The sequence below is a fragment of the Gossypium hirsutum genome, chromosome D11, assembly GCF_007990345.1.
Source record: "Gossypium hirsutum isolate 1008001.06 chromosome D11, Gossypium_hirsutum_v2.1, whole genome shotgun sequence".
NCBI lineage: Eukaryota > Viridiplantae > Streptophyta > Magnoliopsida > Malvales > Malvaceae > Gossypium > Gossypium hirsutum.
Window position 1 is genome coordinate 72,106,395 of NC_053447.1, and position 12,477 is coordinate 72,118,871.

At 33.7% G+C, this 12,477-nt stretch overlaps 2 protein-coding genes and 1 long non-coding RNA gene across 3 annotated transcripts; 2 read left to right on the top strand and 1 right to left on the bottom strand.

Annotated features, from left to right (window-relative positions):
* LOC107940435 (uncharacterized) lies at nt 1–1,681 on the top strand. Its single transcript, XR_001695443.2, has 3 exons — nt 1–101; nt 293–640; nt 732–1,681. It is a non-coding gene; the product is annotated as an uncharacterized lncRNA (long non-coding RNA).
* A 2,887-nt stretch (nt 1,682–4,568) lies between these two features.
* Nucleotides 4,569–7,734, top strand: LOC107940431 (uncharacterized). The gene is made up of 6 exons (XM_016873851.2): nt 4,569–4,715; nt 4,852–5,414; nt 5,607–5,846; nt 5,921–5,968; nt 6,613–6,642; nt 6,986–7,734. Exons 2-6 carry the CDS (start codon nt 4,863–4,865, stop codon nt 7,538–7,540), a joined length of 1,425 nt encoding a protein of 474 aa, XP_016729340.1. The 5' UTR covers nt 4,569–4,715; nt 4,852–4,862; the 3' UTR covers nt 7,541–7,734.
* A 1,667-nt stretch (nt 7,735–9,401) lies between these two features.
* On the bottom strand, nt 9,402–10,919 carry LOC107940437 (uncharacterized). The gene is made up of 2 exons (XM_016873858.2): nt 10,563–10,919; nt 9,402–9,964 (listed from the first exon to the last, which is right to left on the bottom strand). Exons 1-2 carry the CDS (start codon nt 10,788–10,790, stop codon nt 9,521–9,523), a joined length of 672 nt encoding a protein of 223 aa, XP_016729347.2. The 5' UTR covers nt 10,791–10,919; the 3' UTR covers nt 9,402–9,520.
* Between the last annotated feature and the right edge of the window lie 1,558 nt (nt 10,920–12,477).

Genomic DNA, 12,477 nt, shown 5'->3' on the forward strand with positions numbered 1-12,477 from the left:
CTGATGAAATTAACCATCTTATTAAAACCCTACCTCAATAAATAGCTTCATTTCCTTAGTTTACTCTTTGGCAGCTGCACCTTCTCCCCTCTCCTCTACCTGTGAGTACTACTGAAATTTGCAGAATTTCTTTTATTTGGTTCTATTTCGTAATCGTTGAGTTTCCTTAGTTTATAATTTTTTATATCCCTTAAAAAAATACATTTAGGTGGTGTTGATTTGCTTGCTCGTTATGATTTTCATTTGTTTTTTTTTTCCCGATTCGTCATCTGATCTGAGTTAAATTTCCCAGATCTGTTCAAAATGCTAAACGATGACAGTTTTTTGAATAACACGGATTGGCCTTTTAGCAACAATTGGGGTTTTGATGTGGGAACTACACGATTGGATCTTCAACAGCTTGAGGGAAACATCTAAAGTAAACGACGAACGAACTTCCATTGATAACCGATGAACTTAGTGTTTGAAGGAAGCAAGATGTCTCCTGGTTTTTACTTTAGATGTCTCCTTCATGCTGTCTGTAGGTCTACTAATCTCCTAGAACAAGTTCAGTGACTTCATTTTAGCAGCAGTTGAGTCGAAATGGATATTGTTCAAAAAACACTAGAAGTTTGAACAATTTTATCTACAATTATCAGAGGTATTCGATGTTTAAATCTAAATCTTGATTACTAAGTTTGATTTCATTATATAAGTCTTCATTTAACTTTCTATTTGACGTAATTATTCAGGAGCTGAAAGAAAAAAGCAAGAGAGCTATGCAACCTTGAATAATAATATGGTATGCACATTATACTCTAAGCCCTTCTTATTTATAAATCACATTAGTACTTAGATTTGGTTGTGGTGAGTTTCAAATGAGAATTCATGCCCAACACATGCATGTTCAACTTTTTTAGTTCTTTTAGTTTTCTTAATGTATTTAGAAGAATCTTTGATGGTCATATCCGATACCTATAGTCAAATGTGTTGGTAAATTACTCATTTCTAAATAACTTCATAATTATAATGTCAAATGCGGGTTTGCATCTAACATGTATTTGAAGGAATCTTGATGGGTCATATTTGACATCCATATCACAATATGCGTCAAACAGGCACTTCAAGCAAACCTCTACCTGAACAACCTAGAGTTTTAATATCAGACCAGATAACCTAATGTGTAGGACTCTCCCTGCTTCTCCAATTCTGCATGGACTTTTGCATTGAAAACCCTGTATTTTTGCCGTCTATATCTGGCCTCAATGCCTCGGGTTGTTCTTAGGACCCTTAAGAAGAGAGGTATGATATAGGTGCATATGTACTTAGTTGTATATTTATTGCATTGGAAAATCATGATCAAAACCAACTTAATGAAAACGAGAAAACAAGATTTGGAAAATCAATTTACTTGATTAATTTTTGGTGCATATGTATCTCTGTTGCATCTCCATTTTCTGCAGTATCAAGGGTTCATAATTTCTCAAGTGATCAGTCTGGGGTTGCCTTACTGGACGGTTTTTCATTTCAATCCTTTATTCATATTCTCTTACATTTCAAGGGTTGGGAACTAGACTTTGAAAAATTGAGGTATCGATATAATTTCTTTATTACAATATATTACACTTCGAACTTACGGCACTTGCCTATTTTTTGTTGTTTTAGCTCTCTGCAGCCTTTACATGGTTTGTTCAGAAGAACTTGCTACTAATGAGCCTATTACCCCTGATCAAGATTGAGAAGATTTGCCTCTAACAATGCAGAGTGAAAAGGCTATTTTTGATTATTAACTTTGTGGAAGGGACAACGAAACTCCGGAGTACATGGAACTTATCGTCGTTAGAATCGAGAATGTAATACTCCTAAATTATTATGAAAGTAGTAAAAATTTGAAAGTGTATAATTGATTTTTCGATAAAGTGAGAAAATGATATAAACAAAATAAAAGAAAGGTCAAAATTTAAGATACAAGTATAGTTATTCAGAATTTGAAGGGTCAAAATATAAATATGAAAAATATTGGTTTATGTGTAAATATTTAAAGTTTGAGGGGTTAAAGTATAAATATGGGAAAGTTGAAGGGTCAATAGTGCATATATCTTTAAGAGTTGAAAATGGATGAATAAGGATTAAATTGAATAAATGAAGAATTATGAGTGATTAAATTACAATTTTATCAAAACAAGTGATGGCTCAAGTGTACATGCAATAAAGCAATAGAGATTGAAGTTGTTTGTCGACTACAAGGTATCAAAGTCTACAGTTTTTATATGTTGGGAAATGTTAGAAAGCCAAAAGCTGTTGTAACTGTTGTATTTGGATTGCATTAATGCAGTGGTGAGGTTTGTAAAATCTAGAACAATGTGATTTCTTTTATTAGAGAAGACAGTGCGATTAGTTTTTAATCAGAATATAGAGTTGATAGAATTTTGTAAAAGAATTAAGTGAAATATCTTTAGATCTATGACAATGAAAGTTTCGTCTATTAAGTATTGATTTTATATTTCTGTCAATTTCGTGAGATATGACTCATTTGATATCAAATGTGCTCGGGGCTTGAAGGTAATGGTGTAGACACACCTCGAAAGTGGATCACTGTCTCTTGAGGTATATGGAATTTTCAAGACCAGATGAAAGACTTGCGACTTCAACATCTCTTCCTATTCGAGAGGTGAGAACAGTTGAAAATGTCTATAGTACAACCATTTTGTTAGAAAGTTTCTATAATGATATCTCGAAATCATCAATATGAGGACACTCATTCGTCTTAGCCTTAGATTTCAATGTATTCCTTAGGGATTACTACCCGAATTTCTCAATTATAGTATGGTGTCTATTTAAACTATATGAACGTGATAAAAACATTAGTGTTATATATACACTACTAAATACGAAATCGACTACGTTATTTGTATATAGTTCAAAATTAAATAAATACATACATTTGCTTTCGATAGTTGGTTTAATAGAAGTCGTATATCTTGAAGCTCGATAGGTAATCTCACGCAACTCGGGGTATGGTTCCACCTATTTAAATAACTTACTAGCATAATAATTTTATTTTAAATCAATTTAATAATGATAATATATATTGAATTTTACCTTGTTATGAGTGAGAATGTATACAGGTAGTTCACTCGAGGACGTAAAAATGGAAAGTGATACCGTTGCGATGATTGTAGTAATAAAAGGCAACCATCAATTTTTATTTTTTCTAGTTGCGTCGCCTGACACATCTCGTGGTACAATGTCACTAATAGGACGGACCCCCAAATAAGTTCGTCCGCTCTTCTAAAATTGATGAGTTTCAATAGCCACCTTAGATGGACGAGATTTCGTAATTTATCCGACATTAGGATACCCCCGATGATTTGAAGGATGTATGCCCGAGCGTGTCGTTCTCTTTGGACTTCAGTCGAATCCTTAACCAGCTCCACGAAATTATTTCATAATTAAGCCATTTCGATCCGACCTCCGTAAATCGTCTCCGGAACCACACCTAAAATATCATAATATACGATTCCCCAGTCAACAGGCCGAACAGACCCAATGACTATCAACCTGTAAACATGTTACCCCAACTGTAACTGTATGCCCTCTAGAGTGATAGTACACTCACCGCATGGAAGATGAAATGTGTGTGTCTTGAGTTTCCACCCTTTTACCAACGCGCTTATGAGTTTCGATTCCAACTTACACCCCCGGCCTACAAGGGCCATGTGCAAAAAACAACTTCCCCCAGATATGTTTCGATCAACGGTGATGGAGGATTGGGTAAATTACGAATGTGGTATTACAAAATTCGTTCATCCACTTATTTACATAAAAGTTATAAAAAAAAAATAAGTTCAATTATAACTATGAAATAAAAAATAAAAAAATTTAAAATTTATTCTTACCATTTGCAATTGATTACGTAGATGTGCTTGTTATCAAAACGGATTAGAGACCCAACCATTGCTAAAATTATAATTGAACACAAAATTTTTTTTAATAAAAATACTATTTCTTAAAATTACTAATAAAAAATAATAAAAAGAATAATTTAGATAAAAATAGAATTTTAAAAAACAATTTAAGAGACTATTTGAAAGATTTTTGAGAGATTTAGGAGAGAATTGTGTATAAAAAATGTGGGGAGGGGATTTATAGTTTTTTTTTACTGTTGGGGTCCAACGACTAGTTCAAATAGTCGTTGGAGTTGACCGTTAAAGCACGGGCAAAAATGCATCTACGTTAAAGTGCTTTACTAAAGTGTGCTGATGTGAATGCGTTTTATATGTTATTAGAAAAAAAAGCGTTGAGCTGAACACACTTCCTCACGTTTCTCTTAAAAACGACATTAACTTAACGCGTTTTGGGGGAGTTGACCCTTCTAGTAAATTTTAAACAAAACAATCCATTTCCATAATTTTTTTGTAAATGGGCCTGTGGTCGTTATTTTGGGTCGGTAAAATAGCCTAGTATCGTAAATCAAGGAAAAAAAGTTGTGGAGGGTACCCGTGGAAAGGCAGGTCAGTGGACCTACCAGATATACAAATTTACATACTTCGTGTCGAGTTCCTTTAAATTTCTCGAGCTGTCTTTAATACCACTTGACTTGATTCACGTATAAATATTTGATTTCATTCATTTCTTTGATCACCGGCTTGTTCATTCTCTACCTCTGAGTAGCTACTGAATTACTAGTATTTATCTGTCTTGCTTTGATTTTGCTGCTGAGTGTCCTTTTAAAGGTAGATTTTTTAGGAAATCTGGTTTCATATCCTTTGGTTTTGTTACTTTATATCTGTTGTTTGAGTGGAGTTCGTTTGTTTCTTTCTATCTGAATTCATTCAATGATTTCCGCTGATCTGATTTTAATTTCCCCAGATCTGTGAAAGATGACCAACCTTGACAGTGATTTCTACTTTGATGAACTTTTTCCTGATTACTCTCCGAGCAGCACCAACCTGGGATCTACGGTAGACCCTCAGACGGAGACATCTAAAGTAGAAACTAGCGCGGACGGACTGCTGTTGTCCAGCCTGGAACCTACGGGAAACCTTCGACAGCCTGGGAGGGCGACGCCTGAAGTACAGTATGGCGTGGACGGACTGCTGTTGTCCAGCATCGAATCTACAGGAAGCCTTCGACGGCTTGGTAGTGCGACACCTCAAGTACAAGATGGCGGCAACGGACTGTTGTTTTCGGTCGATTGTAATCAGGCTAACTTGGGCATTAAAAGAGACCTTGAATTAGTCTCTTGTAACTTGTCCGCACCTAAAGGACGAGTCACAAAGAAGCAGCGCGGGGGAGCCTTTTTTATCGGTGAATCATCAACTCTTCAAGAACAACCAGAGCCGAAACCGAAAAGGGAAGAACTTATTGAGGAAAAACCTATAAAGGGAGGTGCGAAAAATTTAGTGGATCGACTTGACAGAAAAATAATTAAAGTAAGTCTCATATTCAATTCAAATTATTGTTGTGCATTATACCTATATGTTGAAGATAATAAATCCCACATCGCCTGGATTGGTCGCCCATCAACTAGTCAATGATTCAGGCTATTAGTCCGAAAATCCTTGCATTGTCAATGTCTATATGTTTCTAACACTTGTTTTGTGTGTATATTTGGTGGCATGAAGACTTATTTGAATATGTATAAGATGATTGCGGAGAGAGCCTGTGATCTCTTACCACAAGTTTTCGGCTCCCTTGAGCAAATCGAAACAAAATGGCCACTGCTATCTGATCTCAAGAAAGTTAAGCAAAATATCAAGGAAATCCAGCGGAATCACAAGGGACAGCGTTTACCAGAAGCTGAGGCAAAGCAGAAATTGTTCCAAGTACGAAATGAGCTCAGACAATTTGACCAACAACTAAAGGTACACCAATGTTTACAAATATAATTGCCGAGTTCAATATCCTCTTGATCTAACGATTTAACTTGGCTTTTCAGGAGTTGAACAAAGGAAAGAACCCTGTGGCAATGTTCCTTAATAACAAGGTCTGCACATTTCTTATCATTGATATTAACTAATATAGTATTATATTATAATTATAATTATAATTATAATGCATGTCCTTATGCACTACACTTGTTTTTAGACATAGCAAGAAGTCTCTTTTTCAGCTATTTGTTTGGATTCAGGTTTACGCATTGGATACGTATTTGTGTATTTGAAGGTATACCTATATTCAAATATGTGTCTGTACATTCCTCATTTATAAACCTCATCACAATGTAAAGTGTTTCCGCATCCACTACACTTCTTTTCTAGATCTAGTAAGAAGTCATTTTCAATTATATTAGTTGGATTTGAGTACAAGTGTTTTTCTATGGATTCACGTCTAATCTTGACATATTTAATTTTTTTTTTAAAAATTCATATATTTTGAAAAACTTCGGAAGTTATATTCTAAACCAATGTTCATACATATGTCAAACACGAATATAAAGTGACATAGCTTCGAAAATACTATATATGTTCAACCTATGAACTTGGAAAGAAAAAGAAATGCATATCTTTCTTGATTAATTTGTTGTCTACCCAATATCTTCTTTTTTCAGGTCTCAATATCTAAAGTTATTTTTAGACTTGCCCTTATTATCATCTTTAATCATTTGTTTATATTTCTCCTAAATTTCAGGACTACGACGTGGAGACTCTTCAAAAAGAGGTATGGTGTATATACATATATATATATATAAATTTGGTAGATGATGAGTGGTAGATTTGAAAACTTGAATTACTAAAGTAGCATTAGATATAAATGTTATTTCTCGAATGTCTTATTAGTACTTGAATTTAATGTTTTTTCTAGTGTGGTACTTGTGTAATTTTTGTATGAATCTAATATCATATTTTAACAGAAATGACTATTCTGCTTTTTAATCTAATATATAGGGATTAATTTGATTTTTTTTAATAAAGAGAGGCAAATATAATCTCACTCCTAGCATAGGGGTTTCCGTGGTACTTTTACCAAATTATGACATGTTTTTGGTGTTTTTTTATTTCAGTTGTATTCTAAATATCCATTTATGAAAGAAGTTGCTGATGATCATGGAAGCTTGCCAACTCATGAAGAATTACAGTCTAAATATAATGAGTTCGCAAACGAAATTTATGCCAAAGACAATAACAAAGGGGATGTTCAAGACGAATTAAAGTCTAAAATTAATGAGTTGGAAAAGGAAATTTATGCCGAAGACAACAACAAAGTGAATTTTCTAGACTTCCCTGCCTTACGACACAGTACTGGTCTGGCACCTCCAGATTACCTTAAACCTATTGCAATTCGAATCGACCAGGCTCGTGGAAAAGCCACTGAATGTGTCAAAATTGGTAGTCAACTTCTGGTCTGCGCTGCAATTAAAGAGATGGAAGATTTGCTAGTCAAGGATTTGGACAAGGATAGGTTGAAAAAATGGGGAGCCGCACTCAAGATCGCTAAGGAACAGGATTTTCAAGTGGAGTTTGCTGATGATCTGTTGCATCATCGGCTTGTTTTATTTGCTGCTCAACAATGGTTGGATGCAACTAAAAAAAGGGGTTCCAAAATCATTAGTGGCTGAGCTCTCATGGTTGTGAATCAAAGGGTGTTTTCGCAGTTGCAGCAAAATATTTGGAAAATCACCCTGCTTCAATTTGTTTTTCATGAACTTTACCTTGTTTATCTGGACCTTATTCATGTGCTGTTGTGTTATAATCATATTGGAGATGAACTTTGAAAGATTAATATTTTATATTATATGGATGGATTTTGAGACATTGATATATTTTATATTGATTTTGTATCATGTGGTATCTAATATTATTATGTTTCAACTTTATCTAGAATGTTCTTGAATTTATATTATGTTGGTCTATTTTGTTGAGTTATAATTGCATTTAAAATATTTTATTTTTATATAAATTTTGATAACTTTAATAATTTATATTACATTGTGATATTCATCTTAAAACATTGATATATTTCATGTTGGTGTATTATCTTTCTATTATATCGTTTGGTATAATGTGATATCTAATATTGCCGTGTTTGATTTTTTATTGTGTTTGTATTTTTTTGTTATATTGATAGGTTTGATAATAGCGATAATATAATTTTTTGTCTTTGAAACTTGTCAATTAGGTCCATTTTTGTTATTTTATTTAGTAATTGGATTCATTTTGGTCCTTAAATATGGACACTGTCAAGATTTGGTGATGTGATTAGTATTACTAGATTAAGACCAAATCGGATAGATTGAGAACTGATCAATATAACGATCCGAACAAAGTGGTTGAATCGATTGACTGTGAAATTTTTATATTTTTTCAAATTTAGGGATCAAAATAGACAAAAACAATTATAGATGCCAAAATAAATTTAATTACCAAGTTCTTAAATAAAAAATATATCTTATTCATGTTGTAGAGATAAGAAACCATTGATATATCCCCTATTTTATCTCGTTTTGCATCGTGTGGTATTTGAACGTTTTCTTTATAGTTTTCAGTATTTAAAACCCTAACTGTTAAACTAGGAGAAGATGCCAAATTTGGGGCCAAATGCTTATTTGGATTGTTAAATCACTTTTTGGAGCCTCAATTTTTCTTTATTCAATTTAGGTCCTAAACTTAGCAAGTGTTCTTACATTAAGACCTAAACATTTTTTGTGTCAAAGTTATGCCCTTAACTAGGCAATTGTTCACACATTAGGGTAGGAATTTTTTTGAAAACAAAAGCACCATTGTAAGAATATAAATTATTTAAAAATTAGTTGAATTTAATAATAATATTATCAAAATGTAAAAAAATAAAGTTTGTAAAAAAAACTATTTAAATATTTTAAAATTAGTTTTTTTTTAAAACAATTAATTATGAAAATAATATTGAGCCTAGATTATTTACGAAAATAGGTGATTTTTACAATAGCTTGAGTGTCGTCTGACAGATTAGTGGAACCACCCTAAATTTTTCCCACTCATCAGTCAATCATGACGTTCTAAAAGTAATAGTTTTTTAAGTGATGTTGCCTGACATATTAGTGATACTGATATAAATTTTTTTTAAAAAATATTTGTATTCCTTTTAAATGCAGTATAAATCAAATTTAATAATTTTAAATTGATAAGAAAATTTAAATTTTTAAAAATTATAATAATTTTTACAATTTTTATTAAAATAAAATTTTAAAAAATCCCAAACTAGAGCCACGTATAAATAAAATTCAAACCTACTAATATTTGACATCGATAACTCGTGACTTTAATTTTAATATTGAATATTTTAATTCAAACTCAAAATTGAACTTAGACCTCATAATCAAACATAAATTAAATTAATTTCTTACGAAATCGATGAATTCAATTTTATACCTTATTTAATGTTTAATTTTAATTAATATGTAAAACAAAATTTATAACTTAAATTCAATCCTTAATTTGTTTAGTGCAAAATAAACTTCATATAGAAATCCAAAGTCTAAGGACAAGCACGTTAAAGTCAATACCATTGTAGACATAGAAAGCCAACAACAACAACAGCACAAGCATTTGCTTTCGCGTAGCTATTTTTTTGCAGTCGATTTGGGAAGATTTTGAACAGCAAAATAGGCTAGCAAATTCTTCTTCAACAGATTATCAGCAAATCTCACTTGAAAACCAAATTTCTCAGCGTAATTAAGTGTGGCGCCCCACTTTTTCAAGGTATCCCAATCCAAATCCCCAACCGAGAAATCTTTCATCTCTTTGATCGCAGCGCAGACCAGAATTTGAATGGCGATATGAAAAACATCAGTAGTTTTTCCACGATCTTTTTCGATTTGGATTGCAATAGATTCGAGGTACTCCGGAATTTCCCCCCAAGCAGTGTTCTTCAATGCCTGTTCCAAGCCTGGGAAATCTTTGCATTCCACTTTGTCGTTGCCTTCGTCATAAAGTTGGTTCTCCAAATCACGGAATTTAGATTGTACTCCTTCACGAGTTAGATCATCGGTTGCAGTAACTTTTACCTTCCATTGGAGGTGGGGAAAAAAAAGTAATACTCGATTAGGTTAGTAATACTTAACTCAAACGGCTCGTAAGCCATATCGAGTTTTTTTATATTTTCATATAATTAAATTACACTATTTCTTTTAATATATTATTAACTTTAGAAATCGAGCTTGAATCTGATAGTATTTGAATTCAGCTTGGCTCGATTACACTAGATAAAACTCAATTGAGATTTGATGTGTAATTATGTATCGGAAAGACATAAAAGAAGCATGAAATTCAGCTTGGCTCGATTACACTAGATAAAACTCAATTGAGATTTGATGTGTAATTATGTATCGGAAAGACATAAAAGAAGCATGAAATCTCAAATTCATTACTCGACAAAGAGAAGGGGAGGCTATTAGTGATGATAGTGATGTGTTTCATTAAGTCTTGTCACCTTTGCATAACTAAGTTGCCTCGCTTTTTCTAAGAGATATTACCACTAGATAGGGACCATTTTGGAAATAAAAACCAGATTTTGAGGCTCAGGCAAAGAAATTTTCCAAATAAACAAATGAATTTATTAAAATAAATTGAATGTGAATTAGTAAGTTCGATTAAGAGACTTACATTATTTATCCCTCTTTTGGTCGGATCATCGTAAGTTTCCACTGTTTCTGGCACGGATGACTCGATAAACTCTTCTTCATTTTTTGTTAATGATTCTAGTCGGTACCGGAGCTCCCTCGGTTTCCTTATTCCTTTTCTTTCTTGTCTCAATAAGTCATCGGAAACAAAGTTAAGATTTCTTTTCTTGGACATAGACTGATGCTCGAATTCTGTCACGCCATAACCCATCTTCTTGTTCGGATCTGAGAAATTTAACTCAGATTTCCCAACTCAGAACAACAGAAAAATTATAAAGGATATGATAGCGAATTAGTAGATTTAGGAGTACTTACAGGTTTCATGTATCTATATCGGTGAAGAGAAGACAGAGAAACGGCCGCCGTCGACGAAGAGTACAGCAGGAAAAACAAAGGAATTCGTTGGTTAGAGAAAGCTTGCAAGTTGGGTCAATGTGATTAACAAAAAGAAGAAGAAAAAGTTCATCTACGTGATTCATTGCTTCCACTCTTCATTTCATGCATGGTTTAAAAAAATCAATATTTTTTTCATGTCAACTTTATCTTTATTTCTAGATTTTGAATAGAATTTAATGATCTTAATTTGCCAAAGACTTACCTTTGCCGTCGTCTTCATCCTAGTCGGACAACCTGCTACCAAAGTTGTGCTCTTTGCAGCGAGGAGGTGATCGAAAAAGTTTAACATGTCGAACACCCTTTCAGGGGAAGTTAACCTGTTCTTAATGACCTGAATTTGAGAGCTCATTTTGGGAAGGTGAACATAATTGTTTCCCCTTGACCAGGGAAAGAGAAGCCTTCTCAAATCATCGAAAGATAACTCATCGGGCAAGTAATCGGCATCGTAAAGTGCATCTTTCAGCTTTTCAAGCCAAGCTGTGAAATTGCTGGTCGCAGATCGCTCTTCGGCGTCAGGAAGCATAACTATGATTGCAGAGACTGTGATTCTGTCGAGGTCATATTTGACAAGCAGCAACATGTCAGAGATAAGGGAGCTCAATTTGTCGCCCAAGGTGAACCCAGCTTCTTCCGCCATTGATGGTTCAAACTAAAATCAAGGCAAAAATTGCTTGATTATTGCAACAGGAAGAGAATGCAGTAGTGAATCGAAGGGGATGAAAATTGAGGTTAATATAATATGAAAAGAATAATGTTGGCACTCATATTTACACGCGCGCACATTCGACATAACTTTCTCGCGATGGGCGCGAGCATATTCAACTTCAACGTAACTTTCTCGCGATGAACTAAAAAAACTCGTCCTAACAGAATTGTAATGACTTATTTATCTTTTAGCTTTACCAAAAACAAAAAACAAATCATTTTAAAAAATGAAGTGGTCCAACAACTTCTTTTTATCTACTTCAGAAGCTAAAAAAACCATTATCTCCACTAAATACCGGCATTGAGATTTTTTCAAAATACAGTCAACTCTATTACCTAAACAGAATTGCGCACGGGCTTTCGTTGAAGCATATAGTGCCAAGTTTGACAGCTAACTTTCCGGTAGTCTTATCGCGTCAATTTTACATAGAGAAAGTTAAAATCTCGAGCTTCTGGTGATGGAAGTTGGGCTTATTTATTGCTTTGTTTCTTTAGTTTTTCTCTTGCACACCCGACCCTGCTCTCTCTTTTTTTCACTGCGGTTTTACTCGTGCCAAAATGAGCATAGCCAACATTTCATCCCCTGAAGATAGCTATGGAAGATCTGGAAACTTGTTACCACCTGAGAGACCGACTCCAGCAATCAATCAGAACTTTCAAGAGGGAGGTATTTCATTTGGGAACTACATGAACCAGAACGGAGAGAACTTTCAACAGAGAGAGGTCGAGAACAACATGATGTCGAGATCCTTGATGCCGAGTGCAGGCATGGGTGTGAACTCCTTGATGCCGAGTGC

What these genes read in the sequence shown, in the direction of transcription:
- LOC107940431 (XM_016873851.2), top strand. Translation starts at nt 4,863, where the DNA reads ATGACCAACCTTGACAGTGATTTCTACTTTGATGAACTTTTTCCTGAT. An exon ending in AATTTGACCAACAACTAAAG is followed by an intron (nt 5,847 to 5,920) that starts GTACACCAATGT and finishes TTGGCTTTTCAG; the next exon opens with GAGTTGAACAAAGGAAAGAA. An exon ending in CAATGTTCCTTAATAACAAG is followed by an intron (nt 5,969 to 6,612) that starts GTCTGCACATTT and finishes CCTAAATTTCAG; the next exon opens with GACTACGACGTGGAGACTCT.
- LOC107940437 (XM_016873858.2), bottom strand. Translation starts at nt 10,790, where the DNA reads ATGGGTTATGGCGTGACAGAATTCGAGCATCAGTCTATGTCCAAGAAA. An exon ending in CCAAAAGAGGGATAAATAAT is followed by an intron (nt 9,965 to 10,562) that starts GTAAGTCTCTTA and finishes CTCCAATGGAAG; the next exon opens with GTAAAAGTTACTGCAACCGA.